The sequence below is a fragment of the Myxocyprinus asiaticus genome, chromosome 32, assembly GCF_019703515.2.
Source record: "Myxocyprinus asiaticus isolate MX2 ecotype Aquarium Trade chromosome 32, UBuf_Myxa_2, whole genome shotgun sequence".
NCBI lineage: Eukaryota > Metazoa > Chordata > Actinopteri > Cypriniformes > Catostomidae > Myxocyprinus > Myxocyprinus asiaticus.
The window spans coordinates 19,347,233-19,367,977 of NC_059375.1; the positions used below are offsets into that span (position 1 = coordinate 19,347,233).

General features: G+C 38.3%; 1 protein-coding gene across 1 annotated transcript; it reads left to right on the forward strand.

Annotated features, from left to right (window-relative positions):
* Positions 1–6,975: 6,975 nt before the first annotated feature.
* On the forward strand, positions 6,976–17,959 carry LOC127422947 (actin, aortic smooth muscle-like). The gene is made up of 9 exons (XM_051666848.1): positions 6,976–7,138; positions 9,222–9,393; positions 10,865–10,993; positions 11,980–12,090; positions 12,265–12,349; positions 12,437–12,598; positions 15,783–15,974; positions 16,639–16,820; positions 17,425–17,959. Exons 2-9 carry the CDS (start codon positions 9,265–9,267, stop codon positions 17,566–17,568), a joined length of 1,134 nt encoding a protein of 377 aa, XP_051522808.1. The 5' UTR covers positions 6,976–7,138; positions 9,222–9,264; the 3' UTR covers positions 17,569–17,959.
* The last annotated feature ends 2,786 nt before the right edge of the window (positions 17,960–20,745 follow it).

Genomic DNA, 20,745 nt, shown 5'->3' on the forward strand with positions numbered 1-20,745 from the left:
GGACAAAGTGACTCAAAATGATAGAGCAGGACACATATTCTCTTTATTCTCTATTTGAGTTCTGCCTGAAAATTTTTGCCACAAGGGGGCTCTCTCTCTCTCTCTCTCTCTCTCTCTCTCTCTCTCTCGCTCTCTCTCTCTCTCGCTCTCTCTCGCTCTCTCTCTCTCTCGCTCGCTCTCTCTCGCTCTCTCTCTCTCTCACACACACACACACACACACACACACACACACACACACACACACACACACACACACACTGTTTTACAGAGATGAATCACAATTGGGTTCTTTCCCGAAGAGATAGCACAACAAAGATTGAGGGATTTAGGAACAATGATAGTGCACGGCATTGTGCATAGTTGCCAGTAACGGCATTGAACTTAGCTGCCATAAGACATTCCAGAGCTGGTTGTGTGGAGATGCTTGTTGATGCAAGGTGTCCAATAAGACACAGGCTCCAGTCCATTAAAAGCACAGCTGCTTTGCCATTTTCGGTCAAAGCACATTCCAAAAGAGCAGAGGTTTTGTCCAGCATCCAGTAGTAAACCCTACTACATGCTGCTACTGATAATAGTGATAGACATTGGACAATGTTAAACTGAGGCTCCCTTAATCTAAGGTCCAGTTCAACATATTCATGCAGTGATTTAATACCTTGAAATGAGTTGGTTAATTGAATTATGATTAATCACTTGAAATGTACTGGGCTATTTTCAAACTGTAACCAGGGTGTGGAGTAACAGAATACATGTAACGGGATTACGCATTTAAAATACAAAATATAAGTAACTGTATTCCACTACAGTTACAATCACTATTAAAATCACTATTAATTAGAAAACAATTACATTCAAAAAGTATTTTGATTACTGAAGAGATTACTTTCCATATAAAAGATGCAATCCGAGGAGCATTTGAACAACAGTGAAACACTTTCTTAAGATGTGTTACATTCATACAAGTTCACACTGTTGTGAGTGAAAAGGTGAATATGACGTCATTGAGGAACTTTTCCTTGGGAGCTTAATAGAGGAGCTACATAATGTTTTTACAGCTTAACCAAAAAACAAAAACAGTTAGAAATGCTTTGACAGATGAGTCCAATAAATACATGATTATGTGCCTTGTCAAAGTTTTTTATGTGGTTAGGGTATTTTTACAAGAAATGCTAACGAATGTAACCTTTAACATCGTAAAGAAAGCTACAAATAATATATTTTCTGTCTCATTCTATGAACAGAATCCACATATGATCAGAAAATTATGTCGTTGTGTACACTCTGAGGGGTTTTGATGTTTGGAGCAGCAAAAATAGTTAACCTCGTGTACATTGTCATGTGAACGTTTAGCTTTATGCTAAGACAAAATGCTATTTCTTGCCTTTACATGCATCTGTTACCAGGTGCAATTAAATTTTATAATGAATTCTATGCTGAAAATGCACGTTGGAGCATAACTTTTTTCTCTTGTAAGACCTTTAATATTAGAGCAAAGATCCACTGCAAAAATCTTATTCTTAATGAAAATTTAAATATTGTTTTTCTGTAAAATATCTAAAAATCCTTAAAAGAAGATTAATTTACTTGAGTAGCAAAACTACGTTAGATATTTATTTTTAGTATATGTGAATTTTCTTACTTTATTTACTTTATTTCGATTACGTTACTGCCTTTGAGTAATCTAACGGAATGCGTTAAATATTACATTTTACAGCATGTATTCTGTAATTTGTAGTGGAATACTTTTTAAAAGTAACCTTCCCAACCCTGACTATAACTTTTAAATGAATGAAATAGCAGAAAGCCAAATGACACAAATGACGATTATAAGAGTATACTGATGTTTTAATGGAGGCACTGGAGAACAGAAATCTAGATAAGTCTGGAATTTAAAGTGACAGTTCACCCAAAAATGAACATTCTGTCATAATTTACTTACCCTAATATTGTTTCAAACCCATATGGCTTTCTTTCTTGCATGACTGACAGCCTCAGCCACCATTTACTTTCATTGCATAGAAAAACGATACAATAAAAGTGAGTAATGACCAAGTCTAAGATACTTCCTAACATCTCCATTTGTTTGCCATGGAGGAATGAAATTAATCCTTTGAGTTGTGTTGGAGTAAGGTGTATTGGCTCATTGATAAATAGGAAAAGAGATAGTTATTGGGCAAAAGGCTGTGTCATAAGCATTTAAAGCTACAAAACCTACTTGGCCCAGTATACATATATCATGACGAGACATGTTTCAAAAATACAGAACTAGTCATAGTTTCATTAGAATTAGTCATAATTTGTCTGATGCAAATGTGTTGCAGTGAAAAATAAAAGTTCAAAAACATTCATCAAGTCCAATTAAAGCATGTTGACAGTAAATATGACGTGAGTGGGATGGGAGACGGAAGTCTCGGCATGGAAAGATCACAACTAAACATGGCAATGGAGCTGCACAGTTAGTTCACATGAAAAATGTCTTAAGCTACAGTGGCAGTCCATAGTCGACCCTTTTATTCAGGTTCTCTTCCTCTGGCCTTTCCCCCTCTGAGGGACCTTCCCTAACACACACTTACACATAAGACATGAACAAGAACAGAGTCAATCACAGGCATTTGTATACAACATGTACTGTATTCATCTAGAGCAGATCGTGTTTTGTGAGATTTCTTAGACCGCACCTTCTGCGGGGTCATTTCTTCCCTTACATGCCTCTGAGAGTAGCGGACTCCTTATTTACAGAACAGCTCCTTTTTTGGTGTAGTACAAGGCAGCACACACTGCTAAAGGGGTAGGGAAAAGCAAGCACTTTCCTTGAATGAGGACAGCTGGGCACAAAATCGCCTAAAAAGAGACAGACGCATTCTGCGTGCCTGTTTACTTGAGAATAATCTGGACTGATCTCTTCCTAGTCAGGAATGTATCCAAAAGGAAAAAATAGCTAGCCCTGCCACAGGTGAACTGGTACAACTGGCTGGGTGTGTATGTTGCATTGTGGGCTATTTTCCTTTCACCAAGATGTAAATGTTTTTAGTTTTCCATGTATCTGTGAATCTTCCTTCCTGCTATGGCACATTTGCCTACTACTGGTTAATGAGAAGCATTCCATTGTTTTTTTTCTCCATTGTACAGTTGAGCTGGAATGTGTTGTAGGAGGACCTATAGAAACTCACATGATAAACAATTCACTGAAACTGCTGTAGTAATTAGAGTCTTTGAACTTGGTATTTTACAGTGAAACTCAAATTCTTTTTTCCTCTAATGATGCATTACTTTATAAGTATTTTATTAGCATTTCATAAATGAATTGTCAAGTCAACATGGCTGTCTTATTACAGTATGTCATTAAGTCAACCTTTATATATCGGTTTAAATTAGCTTTAGAGCCTAAATTTGTCTGTTTGGTCATATGACTGGATTATATCCTTTATTGTAATTTTCTCATCACCTAAAAAGGAGACTGAAAACAAAAATGTGGTTCTGTAGTGGTCAAGCATTTAGGTCCAGAGAAGGTGGGAAAATTTTGCCAGGCTTCATTATCTAAAGATATAGCATTCATCGTTGTCACTGTCCAAACCAACTTTAATAATTAACTCCAGAGACAGACCTAACTGAATGACACCTCCAGACCATAGCTGCTACCATTCTTCACAGAAAACTCAATTAATGTACATTTTGTCATCTTTTCTTCTGACATACTAGTGTCTACAGGACAATTTTCAGATTGTTTTTTTTTTTTTTAACTCCACAGGCCTTTCTGCCACAGAATGTCACACTTTAATGATGATGTTCTGCAGAATTCTTTTTACATTGTTTTTACTCTGCCAATAGATACATATATAAATAGTATATATAATTATTTAAATAGTATATCATATAACAAAGTCAAGCTATTTTTATTTCTATAGTGCATTTTACAACACAAATAATTTCAAAGCAGCTTTACAGAAAATTATGCTGTAACATTTGCAATGTCTTAAAGTCCTCATTGAGCAGTTTCACTGAAAAACTTGATTGAAAAAACATGTGTTAAAAATTATGTATTTTATATATACAGTATATATATATATAGTAGGTATCATGTTTTAAGTACTTTATATTTTAATATTTTTACTGGAAAGAAACACAAAGATACAGATTAAAACTCGAGTTAGTCGTGCACTTCAAAGCAGACTTCTCGCATTTAAAATATCTAGGAACCTTGGCACTATCAATATTGGTACCATACAATAAATTAATATACACCTAGCATTAACATGCATATGTGTCTTTAACTATTATGTACTAACACTAAAATACATTCAATACAATGCATTTATTGTGTTACATGTTCTTCAAAATTGCTGTAAATAGTTGAATGCGCATAACGATAATAAACCTCCTTTGAATGTGATCAGAATCTGAAACACCTCCAAATGTGATTTCAGTGTGTGCATTAGCACCTGGCTTTTAATGTGGTCAAGTGCCATCTGATTGTGTTTCGATTAACCAAAAATGTATGTTAATGCCAGGTGTAAAGGAGTCCACAGTGTTTTTTTGTTTGTTTTTTTAGAACAAACAAAAAAAACCATATAAAGAGCTTTAAACATAACAATCTTAATTGGTATGTGCTTTATGTGCATCTTAATTTATGTTACAGCCTTATTCCAAAATGGATTAAATTCATTATTTTCCTCAATTCTACAAACAATACCCCATAATGACAACGTGAAAGAAGTTTGTTTGAAATCTTTGCAAATTTATTAAAAATAAAAAAACGGAAGAAAAAAAAATCACATGTACATAAGTATTCACAGCCTTTGCTCAATACTTTGTTGAAGCACCTTTGGCACCAATTACAGCCTCAAGTCTTTTTGAGTATGATGCTACAAGCCTGGCACACCTATTTTTGGGCCTCTCAAGCTCCATCAGGATGGATGGGGAGCGTCGGTGCACAGCCATTTTCAGATCTCTCCAGAGATGTTCAATTGGGTTCAAGTCCGGGCTCTGGCTGGGCCACTCAAGGACATTCACAGAGTTGTCCCGGAGCCACTCCTTTGTTATCTTGGCTGTGTGCTTAGGGTCGTTGTCCTGTTGGAAGATGAACCTTCGCCCCAGTCTGAGGTCCAGAGCGCTCTGGAGCAGGTTTTCATCAAGGATGTCTCTGTACATTGCTGCATTCATCTTTCCCTCGATCCTGACTAGTCTCCCATTTCCTGCTGCTGAAAAACATCCCCACAGCATGATGCTGCCACCACCATGCTTCACTGTAGGGATGGTATTGGCCAGGTGATGAGCGGTGCCTGGTTTCCTCCAGACATGACGCTTGCCATTCAGGCCAAAGAGTTCAATCTTTGTTTCTCATGGTCTGAGAGTCCTTCAGGTGCCTTTCGGCAAACTCCAGGTGGGCTGTCATGTGCCTTTTACTGAGGAGCGGCTTCCGTCTGGCCACTCTACCATACAGGCCTGATTGGTGGAGTGCTGCAGAGATGGTTGTTCTTCTGGAAGGTTCTCCTCTCTCCACAGAGAAATGCTGGAGCTCTGTCAGAGTGACCATCGGGTTCTTGGTCACCTCCCTGACTAAGGCCCTTCTCCCCCGATAGCTCAGTTTGGCCAGGCGGACAGCTCTAGGAAGAGTCCTGATGGTTCCAAACTTCTTCCATTTACGGATGATGGAGGCCACTGTGCTCATTGGGACCTTCAATGCTGCAGAATATTTTCTGTACCCTTCCCCAGATCTGTGCCTCGATACAATCCTGTCTCGGAGGTCTACAGACAATTCCTTGGACTTCATGGCTTGGTTTGTGCTCTGACATGCACTGTTAACTGTGGGACCTTATATAGACGTGTGTGCCTTTCCAAATCATGTCCAATCAACTGAATTTACCACAGGTGGACTCCAGTCAAGTTGTAGAAACATCTCAAGGATGATCAGTGGAAACAGGATGCACCTGAGCTCAATTTTGAGTGTAATGGCTGTGAATACTTATGTACATGTGATTTTATTTTATTTTTTTTCGTTTTTTATTTTTAATAAATTTGCAAAGATTTCAAACAAACTTCTTTCACGTTGTCATTATGGGGTATTGTTTGTAGAATTTTGAGGAAAATAATGAATTTAATCCATTTTGGAATAAGGCTGTAACATAACATAAAATGTGGAAAAAGTGAAGCGCTGTGAATACTTTCCGGATGCACTGTATATGCCCTACACAAGTGTTTCCCAACCCTGTTCTTGGAGGCCCCCCAACTGGACACATTTAGGATGTCTTCCTTATTTAATATACCTATTTCAGGTCTTGGTATCTCTTAGTCAGCTGTTTGAAAAGCAAGGCATCCAAAATGTGTAGTGTTGTGTGCCCCCAGGAACAGGGTTGGGAACCAATTCACTACACTTTGTTACCTAGCACCTTAAAGAAACAGTTCATCTGCAATGGCAAGGAAAGTGAAAAAGTAGTTACATTTTGGTCTGTTCTCACCCCAAACTAATTGGTTCGCTTCAGAAGACATTGATTTAACCACTGGAGTCTTATGGATTACTTTAAGCTGCCTTTACTTGCATTTTGGAGCTTCAAAATTTTGGTCACCATTCACTTGCATTGTATGAACCTACAGAGCTGAAATATTCTTCTAAAAATCTTTCTTTGTGTTCAGCAGAAGAAAGAAAGTCATACACATCTGAGATGGCGTGAGGTTAATTAAATGATTTGAAAATTAAAATTTTTGGGTGAACTATTCATTTAATGTAATCCCATTCCTGGATTTAATTCAAATCTATTGTTTTACTCTGATTCTAGGTATAAGTGAATGCAGGCCATTATGTGTGGCTACTGGAGAGTTGGGCCCTGCCCTGTGTTTATATTCCTGCATGGTGAGGTCCCCAAAATTTCAGAAGAGAAAAAAGGAAAAGGGCCATTGGAATGCCCCGAGTGATGAGGCAGGAGGCCGCCCTGCTGCCGCCCGGATTGGAGTGTTTTCTCCCAGTCATCCCTATAAGGCTTTAGTAGAGTGAGGCTACTGATGTGAGTGCAGCCCAGGCTCCTTGTTTGGGATATGGGAGGGTGCGGTGAGCAGGGATGGGAGCTTCATAAGAACAACACAAGTCGGTCAGTTCCACACCATCAACAAAAGGCTAAATCCCCCCCGGCCCAGCACTGTCAGGGTAAGTATCATCCAGCTGGCCTCACGCTATTGACTCTCTCATATCGTCTCTCTGTCTCTTGTCCACCCAGCTTTGTAATTTGCATGCTTTAGATGATGCTGAGAGACTCAGATGAGGCTTAGATTTAAACAAAAACAATAGATTACAATTTAAAACTTGATTGGTGAAGAACAGACTGTTTAAACTGATCAGATTGTTTAGAGAAATAGTTACTGCAAAAGTGCAAGCTGGTTTGAAAATGTTTTGTGGCGACTGTGGTTTGTTAGAAAAGTTTTAACTTGATTTCAATAAATATGAATTGTTCCAGTGGAACAAGACAAAATACTCTTATATTCAAGAGATTTTTGCTGTAAACAAATTTATCTTATGTGTAATTTTGGCAAATGGTTATTGCACAGGTGCAAGCTGTTTTTAAGATGTTTTTCTGATTCTGTGGTTGATTAGATCCCAGACTCTATGTTTTGTGAGAAGTTTAATGTTAATTTCTGTATATTACTGTAATCTTATCACATGACATGATGTATTTCAAAGGATCATCCTTCTGAAAGTACTGAAGTATTGTTGATATGAAAAGGTTCTCCATATACTCTTGAGCAGATTTGTTATCATTCAAATGTCCAACATATTACTAAAAGCATTTGATGTTTAAGAGTAACAACAATGCATGTACTGGGACTGTAGTTTGATAGCCGAACAAAGCTGTTCATGATGTTTTTTAGTTTTTTTTCTTCTATTATGTGATTTCATGATGCTGAATGTTATCATGGCCTCTCTGAGGGCTTGTGTGTGTTTTCAAATGAAGCTTAGAAAACATGAAGGCTATGGAAGCCTATTTGATTTGTGGGATTTATGACTAAATATGGTTCTTCTGGACCAGAAACCCGAAACCCATCCCCTTTTTTTCATCAGCCACTCTGTTTTTTCATAAACTGTTGTGGACAGGCAGGGACAGACTGAGGGAGTGTCTGTGAAGTCCAAAGACAGACATGCCTCACCATCATTTCCAAATTAGGAAGTTTTCCCATGGTGCAATGTTTACTCACTAGGGACCAAGTGGTACTGGAGGCAGACCTTTAGAGAATCTATCTATCTTTTTCATTTTAAGAAAGTACATTTTATGCTCCATTTTAGCAAGTTATGAATCTTTTGCTGTATCAGTTCTTCCATTTAGCATCAAAGTTTGAGTTACAGCAGTAGTAAGAGTTGGTGTTTGTCAAATTAACACTGGAGAAAGCACCAGGAAATAATGATTAAAAAAAACAGAAACTTGACATATCAATTTGTTTATGAATGGACTAACAGAACCAGGTAGTTCCTTTGTAGTATTCTCAAAGGAATAGGGTGTGGTCCATACGTTTTACCTCCTTTTCACTACACACCTGCACAAACACCCACACACTTTTAATAGCTACACGAGCACATTCCATAATTATTATTTTTTTATATATATATATATATATATATATATATATATATATATATATATATATATATATATATATATATATAAAACAATTAAAAAAGTAATTGTAGGTACTATAGACTAACCCTAATTCAATACCTAATCCGACCCTTTTTTAACATAGTAATAGAAATAATAATAAAAATATAATTCCAATTGAGGATGTCCCTTGAGGATGATATTTTTTGTCAGGTTTTGCCAATTACAGCTATAACACACACTAAGGGATAGTTCACCCAAAAATGAAAATTCTGTCATCATTTACTCACCCTCATTCAAAACTTGTATGACTTTCCATCTTCCATGGAGCATAAAAGGAGATGTTTAACAGAATGTAATCCTCAATGACCGGTCGCTTTTATTGCATCTTTTATCCATGCAATGAAAGTGAATGGTGACTGATGCTGTCATTTTGCCTAACATCAAAATTTGTTCCACAAAAGAAAGAAACTCATTGGGGTTTGGAACAACATGAGAGTGAGTACATGATGACTGATTTTTCCTTTTTGGGTGAACTATCCCTATAAATGTGTTTGTTTTCAACTCAAGACAAATCTGATCTTCAAGTGAAATGGCAGTATGTTAATCTAGTAGTGTCTTATTAGAATAACTTTTTTGCAGTGATTGTCTCCTGTTGGTGTAAGGAAGGAAAACCGAGCTGAAAATGTGTGACGACGAAGAAAGCACTGCCATCGTGTGTGATAATGGATCAGGACTGTGTAAGGCAGGCTTCGCCGGGGATGACGCTCCCAGGGCTGTGTTCCCCTCTATAGTGGGGCGTCCCAGACACCAGGTGGGCGTCCCTTAACACACAATAAACGATAAACACTGCAATTACTCAAAGCCAACAGCAATGAACTAATAAAAATTTATAGATTTAAAGGTATAGTTAACCCCAAAATTATCATTTTGTCATGATTTACTCACCCTCATGCTGTTCCAAACCCATATGACTTACACAAAAGGAGCTGTGGGTGTAATTCTGCCTAACATCTTGTTTTGTGTCATAAGGATGAAAGAAAGTCATACAGATTTGGAACAACATGAGGATTGATAAATGATGAGTTTTTATTTTTGGCTGAACTATTTCTTTAAGTGTCCAAAAGCATGAGACACTTTATTTTAGGTTGTATTTGAGGCTAGTTATAGTGTGTATCAAGTGCTGTGTAGTAACAGATTACATGTAATCTGGATTACATAATTAAACTAAGTGCTTGTAACTAGATTAAATAACATTTTAAAGTACTCAGAATCAAATTAAAGTTACTTTATTATGGATTACATTATTACATAATCAGGCAAAGGCAGTATTTTTCACAGTTGTTCACAATTTATTGTTCTCTTTCATTTTCTTATTTTTAAATATTTAAAATGTTTTATTCTAACTCAGCTTTCAGATAATATACGTTTGGTAAATCTTGAATTCTGGATTTAATTGCAATCTACACATAAATGCATTCTGATTACATTAGAGAGGTAAAGTTAGTTTTATTTTAGTGAACTGCTTTTGTACTTGGCTTACAAAATGTACATTTTTGTTGTTGTTGTTAATTTACAAATATAACAGGTCGTATCTGTTAACACACTTAGATGGCGTCTGTAATGCCAAAATTGCCAAAGAATGAACATTTTACTTTTCTTTTTTATTTCACTCAGTAAAAGACAATATACACAAACAAAACATACATATTCTCATATTTTGGTGAATTTAAGGATTTAAGCAATGTTGTCAAAATGGTGAAAGCTTATCCAACTCAAATGCATGTGACATCAAATGAACAAGAATTAGGTCAGAAGTAATCCAAAAGTAATTCAAAAGAAATCCAAAAGCAATCAGATGATATTACTTTAATAATGTAATCCAATAGATTACATTACTGACTTCAATTGCTGTCATGTAATTTGTAATCAGTACCAGATTATAATTCAGAAGTAATCTACCCAGCACTGTGTGTATCATCCTTGGTCTTGTGGGTCATTTTGACCCATTTTTAAAATGGTTCAAAATGGGTCTGAAAGTTCAAGGAAGGGTATGTGGGTAATCAGTGAATGTCAGCATAATATCCTGTGCTATACCTCTCTCATTTTTCTTGATCTGATTCCAAATGTTCAGTGGAAAGTTGGACCGCAGCCCAGAGTTTTTTTATTCCAAGTATAACAGAGATTAAGATGTAGTTCACTGAAACTCACGCTTACTTTCTGGCAGAGTAATATGAAAAGTCTACTGTCTGCAACTGTATTGATCAGTTTTGCTGTGTCCTTAGGGAGTAATGGTGGGAATGGGACAAAAAGACAGTTATGTCGGTGATGAGGCACAAAGCAAAAGGGGAATCCTGACCCTTAAGTACCCAATAGAGCATGGGATCATCACAAACTGGGACGACATGGAAAAAGTAAGCAGATCATACCAACCAAGTCAATAGATAACAAACCAAAATTAGAAGAGAGTGAATGAGGGAAGAGTATAAACTGTCCACGAAAATTGAACCCATAAGTCACAATTCTCCTATTTTACATAACACCATATCTTACTTTAGATTTGAGACAGGCACAATTGAGACAATTGAGAAATGTTTGAGTTCATATTGAAATCTCCGACTTTTGATTGCAGATATCTTGGCAAACCAGAGCGCATTGTGAGATTTATAGTGTAATTATTGAACTATAATATATATATTACATGCAATACACAGCTTAGTCAATTATATTTATTTAACATATCCTACCTCTTCTGCATTACATTCCCTTGCACTGTATATAACAGATTTGTATTTGTACATATGTATATAGATATTTTTTGTCTTATTGTGTATTTCTATATATATACTTATATTTTCTATTGGCTTTTTATTTTCATTATTATTATTATTATTATTATCTCTGTCTTGTTGCTGTATTGTTTGTGCACTGGAAGCTCCTGTCACCAAGAACAATTCCTTGTATGTGTAAGCATACTTGGCAATAAAGCTCATTCTGATTCTGAAACAGACATGCAAATTACTTAATTGCAACGTGCCTCCTTTAAGCCTTCAGGGAGGTTTAGTCAGAAACATTTACAATATCACCAAAAGCAGTATCTACACCTACATCCATCAAAAGCACTTTTCCAGATAAATCTGATTTATCCTGCAGATGACTCATGTTATGAATTTCACGCCACACAGTTTCATCACTTACGCAACAGATGGTGTTATTCTCTCATCTCCTCGCCCACACAGCACCTCCATTATGATTGTAATCTGTTTGTTAAACTGTAGTTATGAGGATCAGCTTTCACTGACCACCACAGAGCACAAAGTGATTCATTTACTCATCAATTATTCTAATGGAGCATTTGATATATCTTCTGTTTTTAATGTCTACTGTTTATGTTGATCAGATCTGGCATCATTCTTTCTACAATGAACTGCGTGTGGCTCCAGAAGAGCACCCCACTCTGCTGACCGAGGCCCCCCTCAATCCCAAAGCCAACAGGGAGAAGATGACCCAGGTTATACTGAAATTAATTCAAGTGTGAATGAGAAACCTTGCCATTTTGCTGGTTTGTATGAAAGATCCATAGTTTATACAACAGGAGGAATGTATATTATTTTCCATAACCACATATTAACCGAAAAGTACTGGTTAATTGTCTGTTGTGTTCATTACAATTCTCAAATTACAGATCATGTTTGAGACCTTCAATGTTCCAGCCATGTACGTAGCTATCCAAGCGGTGCTGTCTCTCTATGCTTCAGGCCGTACAACAGGTCAGTTCACCTGTCAATCACACAGTGCTCACTTAAGTCCAGTAATGATGGCCATCCCTGACCAAGCATCTTCTTGTTGTTGGACAGGCATTGTCCTTGACTCTGGTGATGGTGTCACCCATAATGTGCCCATTTATGAGGGCTATGCTCTTCCCCATGCCATTATGCGTTTGGACTTGGCCGGCCGTGATCTCACTGACTACCTCATGAAGATCCTAACTGAACGAGGCTACTCATTCGTCACCACTGGTGAGTGCAGAAATGTATCAGCAAGTTGATGTTGCATACAACTCTACCAGCAATACCAGGAAAGAAACATAATTATGGAAGTGTAGCATGTATACAGACCCCATGAAATCAAAATTTGGCTTTTGTGATTTTGTATTCCTAAATTTGATCAAATTAACTTACTGTAGATATGGTGCATTTAGGGTTAGACATTTAATATGTACAGTTTTTCTCTTCCAGGGATCATATCAGTTTTCTTTTCAGAACAAGAAATGAAAACTGCATTTTCATGGCTACTTTGTTTCATTGTCAGTTGAACGACTAAGTACTATCTTTGAATTTTTGTACAAAAACAAAAATAAGAAAATAATAATAATAATAATAATAATATATATATATATATATATATATATATATATATATATATATATATATATATATATATATATATATATATACAGTTGTGCTCAAAAGTTTGCATACCCTGGCAGAAATTGTGAAATTTTGGCATTGATTTTGAAAATATGACTGATCATGCAAAAAAAATGTCTTTTATTTAAGGATAGTGATCATATGAAGCCATTTATTATCACATAGTTGTTTGGCTCCTTTTTAAATCATAATGATAACAGAAATCACCCAAATGGCCCTGATCAAAAGTTTACATACTATTGAATGTTTGGCCTTGTTACAGACACACAAGGTGCCACACACAGGTTTAAATGGCAATTAAAGGTTAATTTCCCACACCTGTGGCTTTTTATATTGCAATTAGTGTCTGTGTATAAATAGTCAATGAGTTTGTTAGCTCTCACGTAGATGCACTGAGCAGGCTAGATACTGAGCCATGGGGTTCAGAAAAGAACTGTCAAAAGATCTGCGTAACAAGGTAATGGAACTTTATAAAGATGGAAAAGGATATAAAAAGATATCCAAAGCCTTGAAAATGCCAGTCAGTACTGTTCAATCACTTATTAAGAAGTGGAAAATTTGGGGATCTCTTGATACCAAGCCAAGATCAGGTAGACCAAGAAAGATTTCGGCCACAACTGCCAGAAGAATTGTTCGGGATACAAAGAAAAACCCACAGGTAACCTCAGGAGAAATACAGGCTGCTCTGGAAAAAGACGACATATAACAAAAATGAGCTGCATGGTCGAGTTGCCAGAAAGAAGCCTTTACTGTGCCAATGCCACAAACGACAACACCTTGACACGCCTCACAGCTTCTGGCACACTGTAATTTGAAGTGACGAGACCAAAATAGAGCTTTATGGTCACAACCATAAGCACTGTGTTTGGAGAGGGGTCAACAAGGCCTACAGTGAAAAGAATACCATCCCCACTGTGAAGCATGGTGGTGGCTCACTGATGTTTTGGGGGTGTGTGAGCTCTAAAGGCATGAGGAATCTTGTGAAAATTGATGGCAAGATGAATGCAGCATGTTATCAGAAAATACTGGCAGACAATTTGCATTCTTCTGCACAAAAGCTGCGCATGGGACGCTCTTGGACTTTCCAGCATGACAGTGACCCTAAGCACAAGGCCAAGTTGACCCTCCAGTGGTTACAGCAGAAAAAGGTGAAGGTTCTGGAGTGGCCATCACAGTCTCCTGACCTTAATATCATCGAGCCACTCTGGGGAGATCTCAAACATGCGGTTTATGCAAGACGACCAAAGACTTTGTATGACCTGGAGGCATTTTGCCAAGACGAATGGGCAGCTATACCACCTGCAAGAATTTGGGGCCTCATAGACAACTATTACAAAAGACTGCACGCTGTCATTGATGCTAAAGGGGGCAAAACACGGTATTAAGAACTAAGGGTATGCAGACTTTTGAACAGGGATCATTTCATTTTTTCTTTGTTGCCATGTTTTGTTTTATGATTGTGCCATTCTGTTATAACCTACAGTTGAATATGAATCCCATAAGAAATACAAGAAATGTGTTTTGCCTGCTCACTCATGTTTTCTTTAAAAATGGTAAATATATTTCCAATTCTCCAAGGGTATGCAAAATTTTGAGCACAACTAAATATATATATATATATATATACTTCTGAGACCCGAGCATGACTGCTGTGTGCATTTTCCATTCCCCTTTTTGATTTGTAACAAGTAGCACCTAATAAACATGCAAAAAAAAATAAAAATAAATAAAAAATAAAAAAAACATTTCTAGAGAAAAAAGTTTTCCTAAAAGTCTGTCTTTGGGACTAATTTGTGAAATTTTAAATAATACCAAGCTATAGAAAGTCAGATTTTTTAAAATCAAATTGTTTATTATGTTTCCAGGAGTGTTGGTTATTCATGTTTTTGAGACATTACAGACATTAACATAATTAATTCTTAATTCAAGTAATGGCCAACATCATCCAACCACTACCAACCATGTTCAAATAAATTAATGTATCATAAATTCTGAATCTATGTACTGATTACCATTGTCCCATGTCTGCCAAACATGTTGAGTAGTTCAAACATCATCTGCAGCCTAAAACTGAACTTTCGGTTGGATTTTAGGAGTGAATGGACTTAGCTGCATAGAAAGCTATAGGATGCTCCCTTGCTCTATATGTAGTGAATCACTTAACCTCCAGTGTGTTGTCTGTCTGAACTGGTCTCAGAACGGTTTGAAATGCACCTTATTTTCATCCTAATTCTTATAAAGCCTCTGAAAGCAAAATTTTTCAGCTTTTGGATGCATCCACTGATTCCAGGATTTCTAAGGAAAAATGCGCTAAGGTACACATTAGTGTACATTGTGATTAGCAGCGTGGCGTTTCGCGATATATCGCTCAATTTTTAAAAATGGCATATCGTATGAAACTAGAGACTCTAATCTTTTGACTCAAATAGGTTTCAATGTAAAAACTTAATTAGGTTTCTTACCAGATGTAGTTTTGTTGCCGTTTCTCCCAATGACAAACTCTGCTGTGATCGATGCCATATTGTTTTGTCACATGACTTTGTACATCGAAAGTTTAACGCTTTACTGACAGCCCAGTGACTCCTGAACTGAGATCAGTGAGTTTAAATGAATTTAAATTATGCATTGCGTAATACAAAGCCAAAATACATCCACACGTGTACGCAGGGTTGCACGAGGTTAAAGATGTTTACATTACCACTAGAAATGCTTATTTTGCACACCATTTGTTAATTGTTTTGCTCAAGGAATCAGTCTTATCTGCCTTCTACAGCTGAGAGAGAAATTGTCCGTGATATCAAGGAGAAGTTGTGCTACGTTGCGCTGGACTTTGAGAATGAGATGGCCACCGCTGCCTCTTCCTCCTCCCTGGAGAAGAGCTATGAGCTTCCTGATGGACAGGTCATCACCATTGGCAATGAGAGGTTCCGCTGCCCTGAGACTCTCTTCCAGCCCTCCTTCATCGGTGATCTCTTTTTTCTTTGTATCTCTTCCATCCATATTTCTCATTCTCCCGTGTTCTTTTCATTATATACAGAGTGGTGTGATATACACTATCAAATTGCGATCAAATATCATATTTGATTTGAGCTCTACCTTTACTTTGATTTGCAGTCTAACTTTACTTTGATTTGCTCTCTACCTTTATTTGATTTGAACTCTACCTTTACTTAAAGGGATAATTCACCCAAAAATAAAAATTATCTCATCATTTACTCACCCTCATGCCATTCCAGAGGTTTATGACTTACTTTCTTCTGCAGAACACAGAGATTTTTAAAGAATATCTCAGTTCTGTCGGTCCATACAATGCAAGGTATAAATATTGATCTGATTCTCACCCACACTTATCATATAGCTTCTGAACATATAGATTTAACCACTGGAGTCGAATGGATTACTTTTATGTGGCCTTTATGTGGTTTGTGGAGCTACAAAGGTCTGGTTACCATTCACTTGCCTGGTATGGACCTACAGAGCTGATATATACTTCTAAAAATCTTCATTTGTGTTCAGCAGAAGAAAGAAAGTCATACACATCTGGGCTGGCATGAGGGTGAGTAGATGATGAGAGAATTTTCATTTTTGGGTGAACTATCCCTTTAACTTTGATTTGCACTCTACCTTAGGAATGGAATCTGCTGGTATCCATGAAACCACTTACAACAGCATCATGAAATGCGACATAGACATCCGTAAGGACCTGTATGCCAACAATGTGCTTTCTGGTGGTACCACAATGTACCCTGGTATTGCAGACAGGATGCAGAAGGAGATCACTGCTTTGGCTCCCAGCACAATGAAGATTAAGGTCAGTGCAGATTGATCTGAATTGATCAGGGTTACATAATTAGCATAGTTCTGCTTTGTAGAGCTGTTCAGTAATGCTCTGTAAAACAGACCAGCACCACTGGTCACCAGCATAGACCAGCATGGAAATGCATGCTGTAAGCTTGTCTTTTGAGCAAGGTGATGTTAATTTGTAGGTCAACCAGGAAAGCTAATTTGCCATAGGTTCCTTCAGGAATATTTAATGGTTTTTTAGCATAGCAGTTTACAATTTATGAGTAATGTAAGGTCTTTGATTAACTTTCATATTATGTTCTACAACATTAATTACACAACGACATATATCAAACGTGAATTTTGAAATTGTTATGTGCTTAAAAAATCTAAGTTGCTAAAAAGTTGGAAGGGTTGTCCCAAACAATACACATCATTAGTCATACACGTAAATTACATGTAATTAAAGTATAAACCTAATAGAAATTCCCGAGGTAACCCATGGCTCAAAAGTGCTGATCCTCTTCTGGATTTTAGAAACTTGAACAACCTGAAAAGCTCTGTTAGGGTTTATCCATTTGAATTAATATTAATCATAGTTTCTCTTCCATCATGTTCTTGCACATATTCAGATCATCGCCCCACCTGAGCGCAAGTACTCCGTGTGGATCGGCGGCTCAATCCTGGCCTCCCTCTCCACCTTCCAGCAGATGTGGATAAGCAAGCAGGAGTACGACGAGGCTGGGCCGTCCATCGTGCATCGCAAGTGCTTCTAAACGGCACCTCCAACCCCCCTCCTGGTCCCCTGATTCTGCTATTGCTTCATAGCCTGTAAACTGTGAACGTACCCTTTACTTGCCTCCATTGTTTCGTCTTTGCACTGCCCACATCTATTTTAATGTTTTGATATTATTATGTCATGATAAAGTATCATTGTCAATGAGTAAAAAGCTTGAATGTGCTGCCAATATGAAAGATTGGGGAGAATCCTTGGGGAGGTGAGGAGTGTGTTCTACAATTGAAGAACAGAGCTCATTCTCCCTTTTGTGTTAAAATGCTATGGGGAAACACAACTGCATGTGTCATTACACTGCTGTGAGCTTATAGGCAGTTTGTATGGATATTATATGATAACTCCAGAAAGGAATAAAGCTCTGCAATAATAAACTGTATTAAATGTTATTCACTTCAGCAACAAATTACAACGCTCAGTTTTACACTCTAGCAATAATAGGATTTTTTAAAATAAATATATGGTTTAAATGATGGTTATACTTAAATATGCTTAACTTTCCCAATTATAAAATTAGTTCAATTAATGGCAAAGCAAATACAATTACCAATTATATTCTTTAAAACATAAGATTTTTAAAGTTTATACTCCTCATTAAGTTAAACTATCACATTTATTCTGAATTTATAATGTATACTTTATTTAAAGATTACTTAAAGGGATAGTTCACCCAAAAATGAAAATTCTCTCATCATTTACTCACCCTCATGCCATCCAGATGTGTATAACTTTCTTTCTTCTGCTGAACACAAATGAAGATTTTTAGAAGAATATCTCAGCTCCATACAATGCAAGTGAATGGTGACCAGAACTTTGAATGTCCAAAAATCGCAAAAAGGCAGCATAAAAGTAATCCATATGACTCCAGTGGTTTAATCCATATCTTCAGAAGCGATATGTTAAATGTGGGTGAGAAACAGATAAATATTTAAGCCCTTTTAAAATGTTAATTATCCTTCCTGCCCACAAATGCACAAAAAATGTGAATCGCCAAAAACAAAAGAATGTGAAAGTGACAGTAGAGATATATAGTAAAAAAGGACTTAAGTGTTTTCTTATTTGAGGGACACATCCTGCCGTCAGATCAGCATGAGAGCTGCATTCACTGTCTGGGCTGCACCCACGCAGATACAGCTCTCATAGAGACAGACTGCCCTCACTGTGAGGGCATGAGTCTCAAGACGCTTCGCTCACGAATCGCCCTTGTTCTGAGGGATGGTTCAGCCTCACGCGCCCTCCCAACCGCCTCTTCTATGACACCTGAGGGATCACACGAGGAGGCATGGCGGGGCCGCGAGGTCAATCAGGATGAATTTGAGGTGGACCTCATGCCGGCACACGCCCCGGAGACTCTCAATCTCCATGTATTGCGTTTATGCCGATACAGTATGTGCGTGACGAGCTTCGGCCCTCTGCAGGAGCGTACGGCCTCGTCACATTCGACGGTTCTGACACTAGGGATGATGTTATGTCTCTCGCTGCATTTGGCGAGTGGTCAATTGATGACGCTGCTGCCCCTTCCCCCAGCGAGGGCAAGGAGCATGCATGTGCCACTGAAAAGGAGATGCTTCGCATCCTTTCAAGGGTAATCAAGTAATCTCCAGAGAAACCTGAAAAATCTCACCTTGATGAATGGTTTGTGCAGTTCGGACGCCGTCAAGCAACTGCATTCAGCAGATCTGCCCCGCTCTTCCCGGAAGTTTATAACGAACTGAAAAAAAATCCTGCCACGCGCCCTATTCAGCTCGCTTGCACAGCAATTCCACACTTCTCAATAAAGTGGACCATGGGGAAGACAAAAGTTATGCCCAACTACCCCCCCCCCCCCCCGAAAGAGGTGGTAGCGGCACATCTCTGCCCGGCGAGTAGCAGGGCGTGGAACTTGCACCCTGTTCATCTTTCTAAGCCATGTCGACTAACGTCCGCACTGGAAGAGCATACTCGGCGGCGGGCCAAACTGGTTACGCAGTCCACGTGATGACGGTGCTCCAAGTTTTCCAAGCTAAGCTCCTCAAACAAATGGGCGAGCAAGGCTACGATCCAGAGATGTTCAAAAAGCTCCACACCGCTATGGACTTAGCGCTGCGAGCCACGAAAGTCACTGCACAGGCACTTGGCAAGTCAGTGAGCAACCTGGTGTTTTTGGATAGTCACATCTGGCTCACCCTCATGGAAATGCGTGATGCAGGAAAAGACACTCTATCCGATGCTCCGGTGTCTCCAGTCGGCCTTTTCGGAGGCTCTGTGGATAGATTTGCTAAGCGCTACGTCATGAATTAGCAACAATCACAGGCTATGAGACATTTTATGCCAAAAGCTCCCGCTCTGTCTCGGGCCAACACCCAGCTAAAAACCTCACACCAGCTGCCTCAACGCCGCCAAATGTTGCCGCCGAGCCGCTGGTAAAGCCACAGCACAGCAGAAGTGCTCCTGACACACAGTAATGTTCCCCTCTTCCCTACTGCTGTTTGTCGGGAAAACAATATTGTTGTTCAATATGTTGTTTTCTGTGTCTCACATTAATCACACGCAATAAAGTTTGCACATTATGCACAACCGCTTCCCAATGGTGAGCGGCGCATTATATCATGTATGAACATACAAAGATTGCAAAAAGAGTACAGTGCTCACACGAGATGCTCGCACTTTTTCATTAAGGGCTTTCCCACTTCAAAGCCCACACATTATGCACAACTGCTTCCCAATGGTGAGCGGTGCATTATATCATGTATGAACATACAAAGATTGCAAAAAGAGTACAGCGTTCGCGCAAGACGCTCACACTTTTTCAATAAAGAGCTTTCCCATTTCAAAGCCCACACATTATGCGCAACCATTTCCCAATGGTGAGCGGTGCATTATATCATGTTATGAATATACCAAATTGCCCTCTGTCCAGTTATGTAGACGCGGCGAGCTCTTACTGGCATTCCGACTGGGTGCTAAAAACAATCGAACATGGTTATACGATCCAATTTGAACATCGGCCGACCCGTTTCAACGATGTTCTGTCTTCCACGGTTCCGTCTGAAGATGTGCCTGTGTTATGAGCCGAAATACACAATCTTTTCGCAAAGAACGCGATGGAGGTTGTTTCATATGAATTAATAAGCCTGCTGTCACGCTGCATGAATGCATGGCATGTCCTCACGGGCGTGTC